At 44.7% G+C, this 22,695-nt stretch overlaps 3 protein-coding genes across 3 annotated transcripts in view; 2 read left to right on the top strand and 1 right to left on the bottom strand.

The window, feature by feature from the left end:
* Positions 1–5,415, top strand: part of cdkl1 (cyclin dependent kinase like 1 (CDC2 related kinase)) — a 25,133-nt gene extending 19,718 nt beyond the window's left edge. Inside the window, exons 5-10 of the mRNA XM_024141832.2 lie at positions 1,704–1,794; positions 2,355–2,555; positions 3,460–3,542; positions 3,901–3,957; positions 4,111–4,275; positions 4,591–5,415. Coding sequence (XP_023997600.1) covers positions 1,704–1,794; positions 2,355–2,555; positions 3,460–3,542; positions 3,901–3,957; positions 4,111–4,275; positions 4,591–4,692 — 699 coding nt within the window. The 3' untranslated portion in view covers positions 4,693–5,415. The remainder of the gene's footprint in view (positions 1–1,703; positions 1,795–2,354; positions 2,556–3,459; positions 3,543–3,900; positions 3,958–4,110; positions 4,276–4,590) is intronic.
* A 114-nt stretch (positions 5,416–5,529) lies between these two features.
* Positions 5,530–9,327, bottom strand: dmac2l (distal membrane arm assembly component 2 like). Its single transcript, XM_024141834.2, is given in 8 exon segments — positions 5,530–7,168; positions 7,422–7,593; positions 8,530–8,551; positions 8,553–8,638; positions 8,641–8,698; positions 8,700–8,739; positions 8,945–9,068; positions 9,288–9,327. Coding segments are annotated over 8 exon segments (657 nt in total). The 3' UTR covers positions 5,530–7,053.
* Positions 9,328–10,152: 825 nt separating this feature from the next.
* l2hgdh (L-2-hydroxyglutarate dehydrogenase) overlaps positions 10,153–22,695 on the top strand; it is a 28,827-nt gene continuing 16,284 nt past the window's right edge. The window contains 3 exon segments of the mRNA XM_070440634.1: positions 10,153–10,408; positions 19,572–19,687; positions 19,960–20,111. Coding sequence (XP_070296735.1) covers positions 10,320–10,408; positions 19,572–19,687; positions 19,960–20,111 — 357 coding nt within the window. The 5' untranslated portion in view covers positions 10,153–10,319.

Below are 22,695 nucleotides of genomic sequence, written 5' to 3'. Positions count from 1 at the left end.
CAGACTCAGTGAGCATAGCCTTGCTATTGAGAGAGACCGCCGTAGGCAGACCTGGCTCTCAAGAGAAGACAGGCTATGTGCACACTGCCCACAAAATGAGGTGGAAACTGAGCTGCACTTCCTAACCTCCTGCCAAATGTATGACCATATAAGAGACACATATTTCCCTCAGATTACACAGACCCACAAAGAATTCAAAAACAAACCCAATTTTGATAAACTCCCATTCTACTGGGTGAAATACAACAGTGTGCAATCACAGCAGTAAGATTTGTGACCTGTTGCCACAAGCAAAGAGCAACCAGTGAAGACCATTGTAAATACAACCCATATTTGTTTATTTTTAACTATGTGCACGTCATTACAACACTGTATAGAGACATAATATGACATTTGAAATGTCTCTATTCCTTTGGAACTTTTGTAAATGTAATGTTTACTGTTCATTTGTACTGTTTACTTCACTTTTGATTATCTATTTCACTTGCTTTGGCAATGTAAGCATATGTTTCCCATGCCAATAAAGCCACTTGAATTTAATTTAATTGAGAAAGAGAGAGAACTAATCAGCCACTACAAACGTCAGCTGACGTTAGCCACTGCTAGCTAACCATCAGTGGAAGTCATAGGGGCAACAGTTTTATTTATTTTTATTACAGGTTGCTGTAAACTGCAGTCAGAGATTAGAGCCAGCAATCTGAAGATCTGTACCTGGCTTTGGGTTTACTGGTCATAGAATTACATACATAGTCCTGAAAATTAAATCTATAATGTAAAAGTATATCTGTGCTACTTGGTTGTCTCTTCTCATCTTCCAGTGTTCCAGAACATCTGGTAAAAAGCATCACCTGGCAGACACTCCAGGCTGTCAACTTCTGTCATAAACAGAACGTAAGTGGTTTTCCCTACTTTTTTCTCCGTCCCTCCCCTACCCAAACCGCTGTTTTACTAGCATTCCAGTCTCCTGGCCGACCGACCGTTAATCTTTCACTGAGATACAACAAACCGCCACGGGGCCCCTTTAACAGTCAAGCTGCACAGCTAAAGTCCGGATATGTGGGGTAATTTATTATTGCACACCGTAGCAAAACGTTTTGCAACAGAAAAAAATGAAAAACAACTGTTTCTCATTGGACAAATTGAGGTAGTTCCCTACCCGTTTCGTCCTGTTTGCTTCTGTTTGGTTCCTAGTGAATACACCCTCCTGATCTGCTGCATGTCTTCTCTGTCCTGGCAAAGTACCGTCTTCTCTTGCCTGGCAAAGTACCGTCTTCTCTAGCCTGGCAAAGTACCGTCTTCTCTAGCCTGGCAAAGTACCGTCTCTCTAGCCTGGCAAAGTACCGTCTTCTCTAGCCTGGCAAAGTACCGTCTTCTCTAGCCTGGCAAAGTACCGTCTTCTCTAGCCTGGCAAAGTACCGCCTTCTCTAGCCTGGGAAAGTACCAGATCTGTTTGTGCTGCCTTGTGACATAGCCTGGTCCCAGGTCTGTTTGTGTTGTCTTGTTAATGATTTGCTTGACAATGACCATAGGAGTTGGCAAGACGGCACAAACAGATCTGGGAACCAGGCTGTTGTCCTCTTCTCACGTATAGATCAACAACCGTACAAGACCGCCACATGATCAGCTGTGGTTGAATGAATGGTCCGCCCTGGCTGGCACTGTTAAACGACTAACGTTTTGCTTGTTGTCTCTGTCTCCTGCAGTGCATCCACAGAGATGTGAAGCCCGAGAATATCCTCATCACTAAACAGCAGGTCATTAAGCTCTGTGACTTCGGATTCGCCAGGATCCTCAGTAAGTTATTGTGTGTCCCAAATGGCATCCTATTCACTATGAAGTGCTATACATGTTTACTATGATCCATAGGGTTCTGGTCAAATGTAGTGCACTATGTAGGGAATATAGTGCTATTTGGTACAGAATCTTTGAGGCTCCTTCCCTGAGCAGAAAAGTCATGTTACTGTACTGTTCCTGTAGGTCTACTGCCCCCTGGTGGACTCCTGTTGTAATACCACAGTCTTAACTTTCTGGCACCATTGAAATCAACACTAGTTCCATTTCTTATCAATTCTTCCCTCCTAAACAGAGTCTTGTATCTAACAGCTTCCAGACTCGTGTGTGTTTTTTGGGGGTGAAATAACACAATTTTTGATTCACATTGAACAATGAAGTTATATTTATTCTGTTCTGTTCTATCCTATACCATTATATTCTAACTATCTGTCTATGTTGTGTAAAGCCTGCTTATAAAAAGTCTTACAATGCATTATAACCACATTATATTAAATGCATTATACCATGCAGGCTTTAAGTCTTGTTCCTAAACAGAGCTGTGTATCGATCTGTCCCTGCAGCCGGTCCATGTGACTACTACACAGACTATGTGGCAACGCGATGGTACCGTGCCCCTGAGCTGCTCGTGGGTGATACTCAGTATGGAGCTCCTGTTGATGTTTGGGCGCTGGGCTGTGTCTTCTCTGAGCTGCTCTCTGGCATCCCCCTCTGGCCTGGCAAGTCAGACATGGACCAGCTCTACCTCATCAGGAAGACACTGGGTACGTGGGATTAATATAGCTAGGGTGTCCCAAATGGCACCCTATTCCCTTCATAGTGCACTACTGTTGGCACCCTATTCCCTTCGTAGTGCACGACTGTTGGCACCCTATTCCCTTCATAGTGCACGGACTGTTGGCACCCTATTCCCTTCATAGTGCACTACTGTTGGCACCCTATTCCCTTCGTAGTGCACGACTGTTGGCACCCTATTCCCTTCATAGTGCACAACTGTTGGCACCCTATTCCCTTCATAGTGCACTATTGTTTGCACCAATGCATCAATGTTTCAGTTAGTGATGTGTTATAACAGTTAGTGATGTGTTATAACAGTGAAGCGTTATAACAGTTAGTGATGTGTTATAACAGTTAGTGATGCGTTATAACAGTTAGTGATGCGTTATAACAGTTAGTGATGTGTTATAACAGTGAAGCGTTATAACAGTTAGTGACGCGTTATAACCAGTATATAATACCAGTATATAATACTATATAATACCAGTATATAATGCCAGTATATAATGCCAGTATATAATACCAGTATATAATAGTAGTATATAATAATAGTATATGATACCAGTATATAATACCAGTATATAATACCAGTATATAATAATAGTATATGATACCAGTATATAATACCAGTATATAATACCAGTTTCACCAGTTAGGTCAGGAAAAGGACGGTCCCCTTTATTATCACTAAACATGAGCTCCTCTGCATGAGAGCCACTCACATATGACCAACAAGCACCTCACATATGACCAACAATGTCAAATGTAATGTAAAATACAAGGCTGTCGTCACTGTCACATTACGTCCACCTGTTACAGTGTGTTAGGTAGAGGAGAGAAGTAAGAGCTGTGTGTGTGTGTGTGTGTGTCTGTCTGTCTGTCTGTCTGCAGGAGACCTGATCCCCCGCCACCAGCAGGTATTCAGTAAGAACCAGTTCTTCAGTGGAGTGTGCATCCCAGAGCCTCAGGAAATGGTGAGAACAAACATATAATGATGATTCAACGTTCAATAAATCAGATTCAATAAATCGTCTTGAGGAGCGTACCGTATTTCAGGGTTCCCTACTGGCAGCCCGTTTGAAGCTTCTTGCGGTCAATTTGCAGTCTACAAATTATTTGTAATTATGTTCCTGTCCTCTGACCATCCTGAATCTAGTTGATGATCCCTGCTGTATATCAATTAAATCAACGTTTATTTGTTACGTACACAGTATACAGTGGAGTGTAAACTGTGCCATGAAATGCTTACTCGCTGCCTCACAACACTTGTGGAAATTATAAAAAGGGTATAAAAAAATAATACACAATAAGGAATCATTTATCATCCAATAGGAAACTCTGGAACTGAAATACCCCAACCTATCATATCAAGCACTGAGTCTGATGAAGGTAAGCCTGTCTATCCAGCCATTCACCTGCTGGCAATTTGTGTGGTAAGAATATCTGGTTCTCTTATGAAATTAATGATCTCTCATTTAATGGTCTCTGATGTTTTATTAGCAAATATTCCTTCCCTAAATGACCTTTGCCCCCTGACCCCAGGGCTGCCTGCGTATGGACCCGTCGGAGCGGCTGACCTGTGAGCAGCTTCTGGAGCACCCGTACTTCGACAGCCAACGGGAGGAGAGCGAGAGCACCGGACGGGAACATGACCGCTCCACCAAGAAGAGGTCACGCCTCCTGCCCCGCAAACACCTCCCACCTGGGGTCAGTATGCTTCTTCACGTTGAAACAGCCGGTCCCAATTCCCTCCCTACCCCCTTTCCTCTTGGCTCTAACCCTTCAATGTTTGTAGATCTGTAAGGTGGAACTTGGAAGCAATATGGTGGAAGCTCCATGCAAATTGGGACCAGCTGTCAGAGATGGCAAAATGCTGTACAAACAATTGAAGGTGTCTACACGATGCAGTACATCCTCTGTCATTTTTGTATTCTTTTCCACTATTTAAATTCTTGCCTATGAGATGATATAGTGTCGCTCTTCCAACTGCATTAACACACTCATTTCCTTTCCTCTCTCTAGTATTTGCCTCAGCTCACCAGCAGCAGTATCTTCCCAGCTCTGGACAACAAGAAGTACTATACCAGCCTGAGGAAATTCAACTACCACTTCCCTAACATCTAAATCCACCATTTTGGTTCAGAAATTCAACTACCACTTCCCTAACATCTAAATCCACCATTTTGGATCAGAAATTCAACTACCACTTCCCTGACATCTAAATCCACCATTTTGGATTTGAATGGTCCAGTTGCACATTCATCAACATATACCGTGTTCACGGTGCTAGTCAGAACTAGGAAACGGACATTTCCTGGTTGTAGTTATAGGTGTGTCGCGTACAATGAATCAACAAGTGGGACATTTCTGAGTTTTCTAGTTCCGACTAGCATGTAAACACGGCAATATTCTGGTCAGCTCAGGAACCAGGAAGTGAATCACAACGTGGAAGGACAGGGAGAAGTCCTTGTGTCTTGTGATGTCATTCTATGCACTGTCAACTTTTTTTTTTTTTCTACTGAAAGACAATTTTATTATGTGGTGTTGCCTCCATTGAAGGCGTATTTTGTATATCTATATAATGTTGACAAGGAGCAGCCTAGTGCTCAGCTGTTAGATTGAGGTTGTCTTCCAGGCAGACTACGTTGCACGTCATCGACTGTGCCGGCCTGGCTATAACATATGTGGTTGATTTGATACGTAAAACACCTATCCAGACATTGTGAGATCTGGCAGGCGTCTGCAATGTAGTCAACCTGGGAACACAGCCAGATACTTGTGTAGAACGGAGGGAGCACCATCGCCTACTGCCTTGACTGGTTTTGCCAAATGTTATTTGTGTTTTTTTTTTAAATAATGAGCGAGACAGTTGACATTTTTTGGTAGTGATTTGCGTTTTGTTAAAATATTGATTTTCTCAGAAGTAGGTTTGAGTCATTTGTGAAGAAATGTAACAGAAGGTGAAAGGTCAGCTCGGCTTTATTTTATTGGACAGAAATTGTTAATAAGCGATTGTCTGAAATGATCAGCGTAGCTTTGTGGATTAAATACAGTAAGGGTTCTATTCAGTCTAGATCTCTGAAGCGATGTGCACGGAACAGAAATATACATGTAAAGTGTTGGTCCCATGTTTCATGAGCTGAAATAAAAGATCCCAGAAATGCTCCATACGCACAAAAAGCTTATTTCTCAGATTTAGGGTACATCCCTGTTAGTGAGCATTTCTCCTTTGCCTAGATAATCCAGACAGGTGTGGCATATCAAGGAGCTGATTAAACAGCATGATCTTGCCACGCTGACTGCAGGACTGTCCACTTTAACATAAGCTACCTCCGTCATTTTAGAGAATTTGGCAGTGTGTGTTATGGTATGGGCAGGCATAAGCAGATGCCTGAGGCCCATTGTCGTACCATTCATCCGCCCCCATGTTTCAGCACGGCTGTGTGTAACAAGGATCTGTACACAATTCCTGGAAGCTGTAAATGTCCCAGTTCTTCCATGGCCTGCATACTCACCAGACATGTCATCTACTCAGCATGTTTGGGAAGCTCTGGATAGGCGTGTTCCAGTTCCCGCCAATATCCAGCAACTTTACACAGACATTGAGGAGTGGGGCAACATCCTGATCAACTCTGTGAAGGAGATGTGTTGCGCAGCATGAGGCAAATGGTGGCCACACCAGTTCTGACCCAATCTCCTACCTTTAAAAAAAATGAACAGTTTAAGTGACCACATCTGTATTCCATAGATTAGGGTCTAATGAATTTATTTCAATTGACTGATTTCCTCATATGAACTGTGACTAAAATTATTGCGTTTATTTTTGTTCAGTATAAATGTAGTTTCTGATCGAGCCGACATCGGCAGCGTTGACTGTGTATGCAGTCGCCGCGGGAACATTACCTTACGGATTGGATTGAATAGAGCCCTAAGACATTTAAACATAGTAATGATTCATCAAATACACTGCTATCAGAAGACCGGAGCTAAGGACTTCTATAGGCGTCTACTCTTGGACATGTTACAAATGATAAATAATTTCTTATCTAATGAATCAATGAAATCCACAGCCTTGTTTACAGTCTAAGTACTTTTTAATGGAGTCATATTTAATAAACAATTCCTGTCATACTTATGTTTCAGTCAATATCAATACAGTCCAGTTGAAAACATGTTGCGATAGTAATCTCATTTGTCCCGTGTCCCACATGTGTTTGTGCCATCTTGCCAACTCCTATGGTCATGCTAATGACCGTAGGCCATAGAGTACTGGCCCATGGCAAGACAGCACCAACAGATCTGGGACCAAGGTCGTATTCACTAGAAACCAAACGGGAGAAGGTAAAAAGGGACCAAAACACTTTACAATGTGTTGCTGCAAAACAACGTGCATCATCTGGTCATCATGACACGACCCGCTGTGCCAGACTGTCCCTCTGTGTCTGTCAAGTCACAGCCTGTGGTTGTGGGTTCATCCTCAGTCTGTCAGACCAGATCCAGCTCTATGTCCAGCCCAGGTAGAGCCGTCTGGAGTCTCTCCACGGTCTTCTCCTTCTCGACCACTCCCGGCAGGTCGCTGAGGTACAGATGTTCTAGATTCCTGGGAGATTGCCAAACTTAATATACACACACTAATATAGTCAAGTCGTCATGGAGACTGGTCATGAGAAAAGCCTTGTGCCGGAACGTCAACATGAAAACAGCCTCCACTATAACCCCACCTTGTTGTTTGTTTCTATAGTATGTAGCTTCAGGGGATCAATATCCACCGATTTTTTTTTTTTTTTGACTCGTTGGCATATAGTACAGTCCAACTTCCATAATGATGTTCCCAGGCACAGTAGCAGACCCACCTGAGTTTATGCAGGGCGATGATACCCTTGTCAGTCACGTTCCCACAGGAGACCACCTCCATCTTGTACAGGCTGGCCTGTAGGTTCTCTATGGTGCTTATTCTCTCTAAGCAGGCATCCTCTATGTACATACTCTTGTTGAGTTTCAGCTCTTCTACATGCTCTAGTCCATCTGGGAGGGGAAACACATTGAATTTAACATACTTTTAATTTTAGCAGCTTGGTCCCAGATCGGATTGTGCTATATTGCCATCTCTTATGGTCATTTTGGGGCGGCAGGAAGCCTAGTGGTTAGTGTGTTGGGCCAGTAACCGAAAGGTTGCTAGATCGAATACCCGAGCTGACAAGGTAAAAATCTGTCGTTTTGCCCCTGAACAAGGCAGTTAACCCACTGTTCCCTGGTAGGCCGTCATGGTAAATAAGAATTTGTTCTTAACCGACTTGCCTAGTTATATAAAAAWAAAAAAAATTGCCATGACAACAAGTCACAGGATGTTGCAATACAGCACAAAGATCTGCGACCAGGCTATAGAGGACTCTATAGAGGTTTCTGAGCCCAGTGCTAAGCATGCCAGACCAGGCCGGGCAGGGTGTCGGGCAGGGTGACAGACAGTGTTCTCAGTCTCGCTTCCTGGTGTAAAACATCCTGCTCTCCTGCGTCACTCACCAGGTAAACAGTCTGGACGACACTAACTTTCACCCTCACCTCTCACTTTCTCCTAACACGCCCAGGTGTCGGATTGTATGGGATTAGCTGAACATTATTAAAGCCAACCATATGGAACTGAAATCTTTTTCTTGTTAAAAATACCAAATGACAGCATTCTATTCACCCCCCACCAGGGCATGCAATGCTTAAATTAAAAGTGAATAATTGATAATAGAAGACTGTCTTTTAATAAATTGATTTGTATTTAGTCAAAGTCACTAGAACAGACACTAGTGTCTTGTGTCAAACTGTAAACACAAATTGAGTAGCTGCTCAGCGTAATCACGATATCTGGTTCTGAGAACAGTGAGACCTCTGCCACAGGATTTCACCTCACCGTCGAGGCTAGCGAGACCAACTTTTTTGAGATTAGCAAGGGCTGCATTTGGAAAACGGTACCCAGGTGATCGAAGCCTTTGTTACATGATGCAAGAGTCTGTGGCGTCGATGCCCTGGATCTTGTATCGTCCCAGAGGGCCAGTGGGCAGGCCGTTGTAGTCGTGTTGCAGCGGTCGAACCCTTGGAACCTCACCTTGGCACCGCACCTCGTCAGCCACTCTGCGGCAGCGACGGTCTGGGCCCACCGCCTTGATACGCTCATAGTCTACTCTGGTGCAAGAATACAATCACTAGTAATACATAAAGAATATAGTCATACTACCTCAGGTCTGTGGACCACAATACAGCTATTAGTACATGACTAATAAGTCACTCCGGATAAGAGTGTCTGCTAATATGTCAAATGTAATGTATTCTGTAAGCTAAAATCTAGTATTAGATGCTGTTGATCAGGACTGATGATTGTGTCACTCACTTGTTGAAGACAGCATTGAGCCATCCCCAGAACGGTCTGCTGCGCCTCAAGTGACAGAGTTTTCTGTGAGGCGAGACGGTCTGCAGTGCTTGGCCTTGGACAGCAGCCTCATATCTTCTCAGGTCTGAAAGAGCGATTACATAGTATTATAATTACTGTCGGCGATTAACGGCCTGCAGTATCTTCCAGTGTGAAAGACAACACAGTATTATATTACCCTTGCGACCAGCGATGCCTCATATCTCAGGTCTGAAAAACATTACATAGTAGTATATGATTAGTCGACACAGCTCCTCATATCTTTCAGGTCTGAAATGACATTACCATGTGTATATAAAATTACTGCGAACAGCAGCCTCATAATCTTCAGGTCTGAAAGACATATTCAGTAGTCATATTGATATTACTGCGACAGCAGCCCTGATATTTAGGTCTGAAAAGACATAACAGTTGTTATTATGATTACCTGGCGACAGCAGCCTCAGTATCTTCAGGTCTGAACGACTTAAGCATAGTATGTATATTACTGCGACAGCGAGCCTCATATCTTTAGGTCTGAAAGAGCATTACACTAGTATTAGTATTACGCGAACAGCAGTCTCATAGTCTTCAGGTCTGAAAGAGCCTTACATAGTATTATATTACTGCGACAGCAGCCTCATATCTTCAGGTCTGAAAGACATTACATAGTATTATATTACTGCGACAGCAGCTTCATACCGTGTAATGTCTTTCAGACCTGAAGATATATGTTGAGGGGTGTCCTCTACTGTAAGACTGATGGGCTTTTTAAATTAGTTGTCAAAAATGTTACAATCGACACACTAATTTAGAATGATGTCTAAACAATGAAGCACGTTGCGTTGATCCAGACAGATTAGCTAAATTAATCCTAGATAAACTGTTTGTTAGAAGGCATTAGCTAACAACGCTGCAGACAGTTACCAATGGCGCAGCACCACACAAGACACACATAAAGAAAACAACTTGCTTAAAACATAAAAAGGGCCAAACAATCAAGGTGTGAGATTGCATTCGTTGACGTATTTGTTAAGTATTTGTTAACTGATACTTCACTTACCTTGCGTTCACCAGTCAGTTAGCTAGTGTATTTACATTGCGAGCGTGTCTCCAGTGTTCTGAACTTTRACCCTTTTACGTAGGAGAGACGCGCCTTGCCATTGGCTCCTCGAAGTGGGTGAAGGGGCAAAGGGGCAGAGCTTCGTGGCAGCAAGGAATTTGATTATGACTGCCATAGCAAGAGAAACCTTGTGGACAACTGCTGTTTAATTAAAACATATTCACACAACATGTGTGCACGGCAATTGATGTTACTGTCAAAGCTAGTATAGGTTGCTATTCAATCTCTGTCGAAATGATACGGACACTAAACAGCGCGTCATTGGCTGCTTTATTTGCAACCGTGCCAAAGTCCACGACCTGCAGAACAGCTAGAATACACAGGTGAGTGGAGACAGACGGGTGAGTGTGTGTGTGTGCAGAGGTGGGAAAGTACCAAATTGTCTAGCCTAGGCAGCTGCTAGTGGGCTTTATGGATCTTGACTAACGAGACTATGATCTGGGCTTGATGTGCACAGCCGGTATGTTCGCAAGCTCCTGACACCTTTGCTAACAGTAGGGCTGTCTACAACAACAACAAAACATCTTGGTCAACCGAAAGTCGTCAGTTCTTTCGACCAACCGATAGACACACCCTATGTGTTTTAATAAAATCAACAAAACGCATTGAGCTTGTCTGACTTACGTTTTGATGAAATAAGACAAATGCCTCACGAAGACGCCAGAGATCTAATTAACCAGAAGGGAAAAAAAACATTAACCTGACCCAACTATTCTCCTCCCTGCTGGCTTTGTTGTCCTTGATAATCTTTTTGGCCTTCCTGTGACACCGGTGTCCTGGGGGGCAGGCAGTGTGCCCCTGGTGATGCGTTGGGCAGACCACACCACCCATTGGAGAGACGTGCGATTGCGTGCGATTGCGGGCGGTGCATTTGCCGTACCAGGCGGTGATACAGCCCGACAGGATGCTCTCAATTGTTCATCTGTAAAAGGTTGTGAGGGTCTTAGGGCTCAAGCTGAATTTCTTCAGCCTCCTGAGGTTGAAGAGGCTCTATTGCACCTTCTTCACCACACTGTCTGTGTGGGTGGACCATTTCAAATTGTCAGTGACGTGTACGCCGAGGAACTTGAAGCTTTCCACCTTCTCCACTGCGGCCCCATCGAAGCCTACAACTGTCTACAAACTTGATGATTGAGTTGGAGGCGTGCGTGGCCACGCAGTCATGGGTGAACAGGGAGTACAGGAGAGGGCTGAGAACGCACCCTTGTGGGGCCCCTGTGTTGAGGATCAGCGAAGTGGAGGTGTTGTTTCCTACCTTCCCCACCTGGGGGGCGGCCCGTCAGGAAGTCCAGGACCCAGTTGCACAGGGCGGGGTTCAGACCCAGGGCCCCGAGGTTAATGTTGAGATTGGAGGGTACTATGGTGTTGAATGCTGAGCTATAGTCAATGAACAGCATTCTGACATAGGTATTCCTCTTGTCCAGATGGGATAGGGCAGTGTGATTGCATCGTCTGTGGATCTATTGGGGCGGTAATCAAGCTGAAGTGGGTCTAGGGTGTAGTAAGGTAGAGGTGATATGATCCTTATCTAGCCTCTCAAAGCACTTTATGATGACAGAAGTGAGTCCTACGGGGCGATAGTCATTTAGTTCAGTTACCTTTGCTTTCTTGGGTACAGGAACAATGGTGGACATCTTGAAGCAAGTGGGGACAGTAGACTGGGATAGGGAGAGATTGAATATGTCCGTAAACACTCCAAGCCAGCTGGTCTGCATATGTTCTGAGGACGCGGCTAGGGATTCCGTCTGGGCCGGTAGCCTTGCGAGGGCTAACTCGCTTACAATGTCTTCCTCACGACGGCTACAGAGAACGAGAGCCCACAGTCCTTGGGACTGTAGACCCTGCCACATACGTCTCGTGTTTGAGCTGTTGAATTGCGACACCACTATGTCTCTGTACTGACATTTTGCCTGTTTTTTTGCCTTACGGAGGGAATAACTCCACTGTTTGTATTCAACCATATTCCCAGTCACCTTGCCATGGTACAACTGGTGATATATGTAATGGGGAATTGATATAGACTAACAATCAAACAATTAAAATCAAATGTTTGTCACATACGCCGAATACAACAAGTGTAGACCTTACAGTGAAATGCTTACTTTCAAGCCCTTAACCAACAATGCAGTTTTAATAAAATTAAGTGTCAAGTAAAAAAAAATAGATAAGTAACAAATAATTAAAGAGCAGCAGTAAAATAACAATAGTGAGGCTATAAATATCAAATCAAATATGCAGGGGGTATATATTACTTTTTAGGGCCTTCCTCTGACACCGCCTGGTATAGAGGTCCTGGATGGCAGGAAGCTTGGCCCCAGTGATGTACTGGGCCGTACGCGCTACCCTCTGTAGTGCCTCGTGGTCGGTGCCGAGCAGTTGCCATACCAGGCGGTGATGCAACCAGTCAGGATGCTCTCGATGGTGCAGCTGTAGAACCTTTTAAGGATCTGAGGACCCATGCCAAATCTTTTCAGTTTCCTGAGGGGGAATAGGCTTTGTTGTGCCCTCTTCATGACTGTTTTGGTGTGTTTGGACCATGATAGTTTATTGTTGATGTGTACACTATGGAACTTTACTAACAACATGCCACTGACAACAAAGCCAGAGTGTCTATGTATGCGGATGATTCAACACTATACACGTCAGCTACTACAGCGACTGAAATGACTACAACACTTAAAGAGCTGCAGTTAGTTTCAGAATGAGTGACAAGGAATAAGTTAGTCCTAAATATTTCTAAAACTAAAAGCAATGTACAGTGGGGAGAACAAGTATTTGATACACTGCCGATTTTGCAGGTTTTCCTACTAACAAAGCATGTAGAGGTCTGTAATTGTTTATCATAGGTACACTTCAACTGTGAGAGACAGAATCTAAAACAAAAATCCAGAAAATCACATTGTATGATTTTTAAGTAATTCATTTGCATTTTATTGCATGACATAAGTATTTGATACATCAGAAAAGCAGAACTTAATATTGGGTACAGAAACCTTTGTTTGGCAATTACAGAGATCATACGTTTCTGTGTTCTTGACAGGTTTGCACACACTGCAGCAGGGATTTTGGCCCACTCCTCCATACAGACAGCTTCTCTAGATCCTTCAGGTTTCGGGCTGTCGCTGGCAATACGGACTTTCAGCTCCCTCCAAGATTTCTATTGGGTTCAGGTCTGGGGACTGGCTAGGCCACTCCAGGACTTTGAATGCTTCTTACGGAGCACTCCTTATGTTGCCTGCTGGTGTTTCGGGTCGTTTGTCATGCTGGAAGACCCAGCCAACGACCCATCGTCAATGCTCTTACTGAGGAAGGAGGTTGTTGGCCAAGATCTCGCGATAACATGGCCGCCATCCATCCTCCCTCAAGTACGGTGCGTCATCGGTCCCTTTGCAGAAAAGCATCCCCAAAGAATGATGTTTCACCTCATGCTTCACAGTTGGGATGGGTGTTCTTGGGGTTGTCCATCCTTCTCCTCCTCCAAACCGGCGAGTGGAGTTTAGACAAAAAGCTCTATTTTTGTCTCATCACACCACATGACCTTCTCCCATTTCTCCTCTGGATCATCCAGATGGCATTGGCATACTTCAGATGGGCTGGACATGCCGCTGGCATGAGCAGGGGGACCTTGCGTGCGCTGGCAGGATTTAATTCCATGACGGCGTAGTGTGTACTAATGGTTTTCTTTGAGACTGTGGTCCCAGCTCTCTTCAGGTCATTGACAGGTCCTGCGCGTGTAGTTCTGGCTGATCCCTCACTTCCTCATGATATTGAGCCCCACGAGGTGAGATCTTGCATGGAGCCCAGACCGAGGGTGATTGACGTCATCTTGAACTTCTCCATTTTCTAGTAATTGTGCCAACAGTTGTTTGCCTCTCACCAAGATGCTTGCCTATTGTCCTGTAGCCCACTCAGCCTTGTGCAGGTCTACAATTTATCCCTGATGTTCTTACACAGCTCTCTGGTCTTGGCCATTTGGAGAGGTTGGAGTCGTTTGATGTGTGTAGACAGGTGTCTTTTATACAAGGTAACGAGTTCAAACAGGTGCAGTTATACAGGTAATGAGTGGAGAACAGGAGGGCTTTCTTAAAAGAAAAACTAACAGGCTGGTGAGAGCCGGATTCTTACTGGTTGGTAGGTGATCAAATACTTATGTCATGCAATAAATGCAAATGAATTACTTAAAAATCATACAAATGTGATTTTCTGGATTTTTGTTTTAGATTCGTCTCTCACAGTTGAAGTGTACCCATTGATAAACATTACAGACCTCTACATGCTTTGTAAGTAGAAAACCTGCAAAATCGGCAGTGTATCAAATACTTGTCTCCCCACTGTATTTGGAACAAAAACACTCACTAAACCTAAACCTCAACTAAATCTTGTAATGAATAATGTGGAAATTGAGCAAGTTGAGATGACTAAACTGCTTGGAGTAACACTAGATTGTAAACTGTCATGGTCAAACATATTGATGCAGTGGTAGCTAAGATGGGGAGAAGTCTGTCCATAATAAAGCGATGCTCTGCCTTCTTAACAACACTATCAACAAGGCAGGTCCTACAGGCCCTAGTTTCTACCTTCTTAACAACACTATCAACAAGGCAGGTCCTACAGGCCCTAGTCTCTACCTTCTTAACAACACTATCAACAAGGCAGGTCCTACAGGCCCTAGTTTAGTGGCACCTGGACTACTGTTCAGTCGTGTGGTCAGGTGCCACAAAAAAAGGATTTAGGAAAATTGCAATTGGCTCAGAAATTGCAATTGGCAGCACGGCTGGCCCTTGGATGTAGACAGAGAGCTAATATTAATAATATCCATGTCAATCTCTCCTGGCTCAAAGTGGAGGAGAGATTGACTTCATCACTACTTGTATTTGTGAGAGGTATTGACATGTTGAATGCACCGAGCTGTCTGTCTAAACTACTGGCACACAGCTCGGACACCCATGCATACCCCACAAGACATGCCACAAGAGGTCTCTTCACAGTCCCCAAGTCCAGAACAGACATTGGGAGGCACACAGTACTAGATAGAGCCATGACTACATGGAACCTCTATTCCACATCAAGTAACTGATGCAGCAGTAAAATTAGGGTCGGAATTTTTCCGTGGTTAGTTAAGCCCTGGAATTTGGGTAATTTTGCTTAAATTCATCAAAAAAGTTAGCTTCTAACAGTGGACCTTTTTTTTGTGGGATACACAAAGAAATTCTAGGTCTTGTGGCATATTTTGGTTAAACTATCCCCAATTCAATGGAATTCAATTCAATGCAACCCTCTGCATGCACAGTACATTCTTCCATCACATCTACAGCAGATTCTCAAGATCTTGCACACTAATGAGATGCTATTGAGCCCACACTACTACACTGTCTGAGCCAAGGACTACATGCTTTCCGGTATGTTTTTTTACAATACTGGGTGGAGTGAATATATTTTATGACATAAATAATTTTTTGCATACACCCCTCCAACCAGACATGCTTTATCTACTCATTTGCTGGATGCAGAGTTCAGAGTTCAAGTGAAGGTCAAGCAAATCATACAGAAAGCAGACTGTATTGCAATCATCTCTGATGGGTGGTCGAATGTTTGTGGGTAAGGAATAATTAACTACATCATCTCCACCCCTCAACCAGTATTCTACAAGAGCACAGACACAAGGGACAACAGACACACCGGTCTCTACATTGCAGATGAGTTGAAGGCAGTCATCAATGACCTTGGACCACAGAAGGTATTTGCACTGGTGACAGACAATGCTGCGAACATGAAGGCTGCTTGGTCTAAAGTGGAGGAGTCCTACCCTCACATCACACCCATTGGCTGTGCTGCTCATGCATTGAATCTGCTCTTCAAGGACATGACACTGAAAACAATGGATACACTCTACAAGAGAGCCAAGGAAATGGTTAGGTATGTGAAGGGTCATCAAGTTATAGCAGCAATCTACCTCACAAAGCAAAGTGAGAAGAATAAGAGCACCACATTGAAGCTGCCAAGCAACACCCATTGGGGTGGTGTTGTCATGATGTTTGACAGTCTCCTGGAGGGGAAGGAGTCTCCAAGAAATGGCCATATCACAGTCTGTCGATATGGACAGCCCCATCAAGAGGATCCTCCTGGATTATGTATTTTGGGAGAGAGTGGTAAGCAGCCTAAAACCTATAGCAGTAGCCATTGCACGGATTGAGGGAGACAATGCCATCCTGTCTGATGTTCAGACTCTGCTTGCAGATGTAAGAGAAGAAATCCGTCCTGCCCTGCCCACTTCACTGTTGCTCCAAGCAGAGGAAACTGCAGTTCTGAAATACATCAAAAAGCGTGAAAACTTCTGCCTGAAGCCCATACACGCCGCAGCGTACATGTTGGACCCCAACTATGCTGGCAAGAGCATCCTGTCTGGTGCAGAAATCAACAAGGCCTATGGTGTCATCACTACCGTGTCTCGCCACCTTGGCCTGGATGAGGGCAAGGTTCTTGGCAGTCTGGCGAAGTACACTTCCAAGCAAGGGCTTTGGGATGGAGATGTAATATGGCAGTCGTGCCAACATATCTCATCAGCCACCTGGTGGAAGGGACTTTGTGGATCTGAGGCTTATTCCCTGTTGCCTCCAAATCCCACCAACATCAGCTGCCTCAGAGCGCAACTGGTCCATGTTTGTAAAGATGCCTTCAATTGAGTGGTGAGGAGGAGTCTACTGTGTCCGGAAGCAACTTCACCATTTAAGTTTTGGGTTTCAGTTTCACTAAAACATTTTTTTAAAACAAAGCTGGTTATGGGCTCCAGAGTGGCGAAGCGGTCTAAGGCACTACATCGCAGTGCTAGAGGCGTCACTACAGACCCTGGTTCGATCCCGGGCTTTATCTCAATCGGCCATGATCGGGAGTCCCATAGGGTGGCGCACAATTGGCCCAGCGTCGTCCGGGTTCGGGTAAGGTTTGGCCGGGGGGCTTTACTTGGCTCCTCACGCTCTAGCGACTCCTTGTGGCAGGCCGGGCGCCTGCAGGCTGACCTCGGTCGTCAGGTGAATGGTGTTTCCTCCGACACATCGGTGCAGCTGGCTTCCGGGTTAAGCGGGTGGGTGTTAAAAAGCACGGTTTGGCGGGTCATGTTTCGGAGGACGCATGACTTGACCGTCGCTCGTTGGGGAGTTGCAGCGATGAGACGAGATCGAAATTGGGGAGACAAATGTATTATTTAATCATATCGTTATAAGCTTTGTTTTACTATTGACAGTTACAGCTGATTTCAGGATTGTATATCGATTCGCTCTCCTTAAATATTTTGTATTCATTTCAGTCTCTGAATTGAACTTTCCGTTCACAACTCCTGATATTAGGGCATAAAAACTACAATCTGTCTCCTGAATGAACCTAGTGCGCATGTACACCTGTCTATATCCAGTCCCCAAGCTCCTCGTTTTCCCTGGCTAAACTAGCTGAACTATGCTAGTTTACATCCTCATTGTCAAACTTCAGAAATACTGCACCCTCAACTTCAACTCCTTTTACTAGTTATACTCTCATGTAAACTAAGACATTTGCTGGAAATAAACATTATTATTATTTATTGTTTTGTTGAATAGTCGTGTCGTAAGACAACGGTGGCGAAGGATATCATTTGCTACTTAACGCGGATCCAGTGTCAGTTTGGAGATCCATTTGGCGTAGGGTTCGCTAGACATTTCTGACTGGTCTTGGAACTGTGACAACAGGCAGCTTCTCCCCGCTCTGCTCAAAGGGATATGTAGTGATGTTACCAACACAACCAGATATGTACACAGTCTTGTATCCCTTTAACCCTTAAAAAAAAAAAAACTGATGTCATATTTGTTGATTTTTAAATCTGACTTTATTAGTATAATGAGTAACCCAGGAATGTCACAAGTTAAATAGCAACTCTACAGAGATTCCAATGGCTACCATGAATAACTAATTTACTTCCTGATACGACGGATCCACTCCACGGAGCTCCTGATTAGCATGGAACCACATCACTAGTATCCGCATCTGTAAGTTCAGGAATACAAGTTCTGTCACCTTGAAGTGACTTAAAGTGTCTGAGTAGTATGAATAGGAAGTGATGACTTCTTTCTGGAACTTTATTCTGTTAGGGTTAGGTAAGGATTCTGTTTCTCACTGGATCATTCCTGGATTAGATGAGGATGTGGGCTTGATGGTAGAAACTATTTAAAAGTGATCTAATGCAGTGTCCTGGATGACTGCTAATGAACCCTCACCTGTCCCTTAATGATGACTACTAATGAACCCTCACCTGTCCCTTTGATGACTACTAATGCACCCTCACCTGTCCCTTAATGATGACTACTAATGCACCCTCACCTGTCCCTTAATGCTGACTACTAATGAACCCTCACCTGTCCCTTAATGCTGACTACTAATGAACCCTCACCTGTCCCTTAACGCTGACTACTAATGAACCCTCACCTGTCCCTTAATGCTGACTACTAATGAACCCTTCACCTGTCCCTTAACGATGACTACTAATGAACCCTTAACCTGTCCCTTAACGCTGACTACTAATGAACCCTCACCTGTCCCTTAACGATGACTACTAATGAACCCTCACCTGTCCCTTAACGCTGACTAATAATGAACCCCCACCTGTCCCTTAACGCTGACTACTAATGAACCCCCACCTGTCCCTTAACGCTGACTACTAATGAACCCTACCTTTCCTTAACGCTGACTACTAATGAACCCTCACCTGTCCCTTAACGCTGACTACTAATGAACCCTCACCTGTCCCTTAACGCTGACTACTAATGAACCCTCACCTGTCCTTAACGATGACTACTAATGAACCCTCACCTGTCCCTTAACGATGACTACTAATGAAAACCTCACCTGTCCCTTAACGATGACTACTAATGAACCCTCACCTGTTCCTTAACGATGACTACTAACCTCACCTGTCCCTTAACGATGACTACTAATGAACCATCACCTGTCCACTTAAAACGATGACTACTTATGAACCCTCACCTGTCCCTTAACGATGACTACTTATGAACCCTCACCTGTCCCTTAACGATGACTACTAATGAAACCCTCACCTGTCCCTTAACGATGACTACTAATGAACCCTCACCTGTCCTAACGCATGACTACTAATGAACCCTCAACCTGTCCCTTAACGATGACTACTTATGAACCCTCACCTGTCCCTTAACGATGACTACTTATGAACCCTCACCTGTCCCTTAACGATGACTACTAATGAACCCTCACCTGTCCGTTAACGATGACTACTTATGAACCCTCACCTGTCCCTTAACGCTGACTACTACTGAACCATCACCTGCCCGTTACCGCCGACTACTAATGAACCATCACCTGCCCGTTACCGCCGACTACTAATGAACCCTAACCTGTCCCTTAACGTTGACTACTAATGAACCATCACCTGCCCGTTACCGCCGACTACTAATGAACCCCTGATGACATGCCTTTGTGTTGCAGTACGTATGATGTGGCTGTGGTGGGTGGAGGCATCGTGGGCCTGGCTTCAGCCAGAGAGCTCATCCTCAGACACCCCACGCTTAGCTTCATTCTGCTGGAGAAGGAGAAGGACCTGGGTACGTGGTGGTTAGGGGAGGGAGGGGTCACTAACTTGACCTTCATGTTAGCCTGGGGTGCATTCATTAGTCGTACACCGTTGCAAAAACATTTTTGCACTGTTCCATAACGGAAAACATTTCCCAAGGAAAACAAGTTTCTATTGTGCCACTCTGTCCTGGTCTCATCAGCCAAACACGTTTTCTATGTTATTACCACAGTTCTTCTTTGTGCTCATCTTTTCCCTACAACCTTATTGGGGAATTAACACTGTTCCGTGTCCCGTCCTCAGCCATCCACCAAAGCGGCCACAACAGTGGTGTGATCCACAGTGGGATTTACTATACCCCTGGGTCTCTGAAGGCCCGTCTCTGTGGCAAAGGGGCCACTATGGCCTACGAATACCTGGACAAGAAAGGACTCCCCTATAAGAGGTGTGGAAAGGTGAGTTCTCTCAAATACGTCTAATTCACATTGGGTTTGGCCTTATGTTGTTGTTGTTGTGGTTTAGTAAATATTGATGAGTAGACGTATCGCTTGGATTTGGACCTCAAACTGTTTTCTTCCCCTAAAGCACCTAGTAGCTGAATTTAGTATATTCTTCTATGCAGGTCCCCCCCTTGCAAAAGGAGGTTTCTAACCTCAAGGTTGAACAATGGTTAAAGGTTATAGTAAGGTTAAATAAATATAAAAATAATCGTAGTATTTGCTAGTATCGTTTCACAGTTTGTGCATGACACGTTTCACCATAACCGGTATACTATTTACAGTATATCCAGAGAGTATGTCAATGCTAATCAGATCATTGGGGGGGGGGTGTTGATGTAGCTCGGTGTGCGATTTGTATTTATGGTCTAATTTCATTGTATTTACCTGCAATAACTGGTTTACAGGGTCGTGGCTTCTTGCACAGCGGTTAGAGCGTTGGGCCGGTTAGAGCGTTGGGCCGGTTAGAGCGTTGGGCCGGTTAGTTAGCAGCGTTTGGGCCGTTAGAGCGGTTGGCCGGTTAGAAGCTGGGGGCCGGTTAGAGCGGTGGCCGGTTAGAGCGGTGGGCCGGGTTTAGACGTGGGCCGTAAGAGCGAGTGGCCCGGTTAGAGCGTTGGGCCGGTTAGGAGCGGTGGGCCGGTTAGAGCTGGGCCGGTTAGAGCGTTGGGGCCGTTAGAGCTGGGCCGTTAGAGCTTGGGCCGGTGAGAGCGTGGGCGTTAGAGCGTATGGGCCGGTTAGAGCGATTGGCCGTAGAGCGTTGGGCGCGTTAAGAGCGGTGGGCCGGTTAGCAGCGTTGGGCCGGTTAGAAGCCGTTGGGCCGGTATAAAGCGTTGGGCCAGAAACCGAAAGGTCGCTGGTCGAACACCCAGAGACGACAAATGAAAAAAAAATCTGCTCGATGTGCCCTTGAGTAAGGCACCACCTAATTTGCTCCAAGGGTCGCTGTACTACTATGACTGACCCTGATAAAAACAACATATTTCACCGCATCTATCCAGGTGTACAGTAATCCCTCGTTTATCGCGGGCGGTACGTTCCGAAAATACCCGCATAAAGTGTGAAAATCGGCGAAAGTAGAAAACCTTTTTTTTTTTTTACAATTTAGCAACTATTACATGTATACAAATACAGTTGGACTCACGGTTGTAGGGCCGTTTCACTTGCTCTTCCAGACTGGGCCGCTGCATCTGACTGCGGCTCTGCAAGTGTTCTCTTCTTCTGAAGCCCCGGTGCAGGTGTGTTTGTTCGGAGAAGAAACATAGTGATAAGGCAGCTTTGTTTGTCGGCTCTTTTTCTTCTTTGCAAAAAGACTCCTTGTACACCGACATGCCACCATCGAACGTGAGAGAAACTGTAATGAACGGCTCATCAAGTCCCCATTCCTCAAGCTACTCGCTTAAGTTCAGTGGCCATTCGCACCATGTGCTAAAGCGGACCAAGCGTAGTCCCTTCCTTCCTTCTGGCCAACTTAATGTAAATTTGCCAAAAGCTGGTTTATGTACGTACACATAACTGCACGAGACGACAAAATTGATAGCACAATTCGAGCCATGTTTGATACAAGAAGCGGACGCAGTTGTTAGCGAATCAGAATGCAGGAGCACGAATGCACCAAAAAAAAAAAAAAAAATGGCATTAATGAAATCCCAAATAGCGAGAATCCGCGATAAGTGACGCGAAGTGGCCTGATGGGATCACTGTATATGACATGCAACATTACAAAAAAAAATAATTATATACTAGATCATCTTACTGGAAATTTACTGGCTCTTCCTTATAATCACTGTTATAAATACGTCTCTTCCTGTAAATAATACGGTCTCTCCTGTATAATATGTTCTCTTCCTGTATAATTCGGTCTCTTTCTGATATAAATTGCGTCTCTTCCTGTATAATTCGGTCTCTTTCCTGTATAATAACGGTCTCTCCTGTATATCACTGGTATATACGGTCTCTTCCTGTATAAATACGTCTCTTCCTGTATAAATACAGTCTCTTCTGTCTCTTCATCCGGCTCCTATTGGGTTTCTGTTTGTTTCTTGAAAAATAAATAAAAAGTTGATTCACAACATATTTTCTGTTCCTGTCTGGTGTTGGCAGCTGAAATCTCGCTGTGGAGCCGAGAGGAGATTCCCAGGCTCAAAGCGCTGTTTACGAGCGAGGGACAGAAGAACAACGGCGTGACCTCACCATAGATAACCCAAGGGATCCGAAGAGAAGCCCCTACTTGCAGGGTGAAAGCAGGAGAGCCCTACTGCAGGTGAGAGATGAGGCCCACTGCAGGGTGAGAGAGAGCCCTACTGCAGGGTGAGAGAGAAGCCTACTGCAGGGTGAGAGAGACACCCTACTGCAGGGTGACGAGAGACCCTACTGCAGGGTGAGAGAGACGCCCCTACTTGCAGGTGAGGAGAGGAAGCCCTACTGCAGGGTGCAGAAGGAGAGCCCTACTGCAGGGTTGAGAGAGATAGAGAGCCCTACTGCAGGAGTGAGAAGAGAGCCCTACTGGCAGGGTGAGAAAGAGAGCCCTTTACTGCAGGTGAGA

This window comes from Salvelinus sp. IW2-2015, unplaced genomic scaffold, assembly GCF_002910315.2.
Source record: "Salvelinus sp. IW2-2015 unplaced genomic scaffold, ASM291031v2 Un_scaffold2774, whole genome shotgun sequence".
Classification (NCBI taxonomy): Eukaryota; Metazoa; Chordata; class Actinopteri; order Salmoniformes; family Salmonidae; genus Salvelinus; species Salvelinus sp. IW2-2015.
This window is presented reverse-complemented; position numbering and strand designations above follow the sequence as displayed.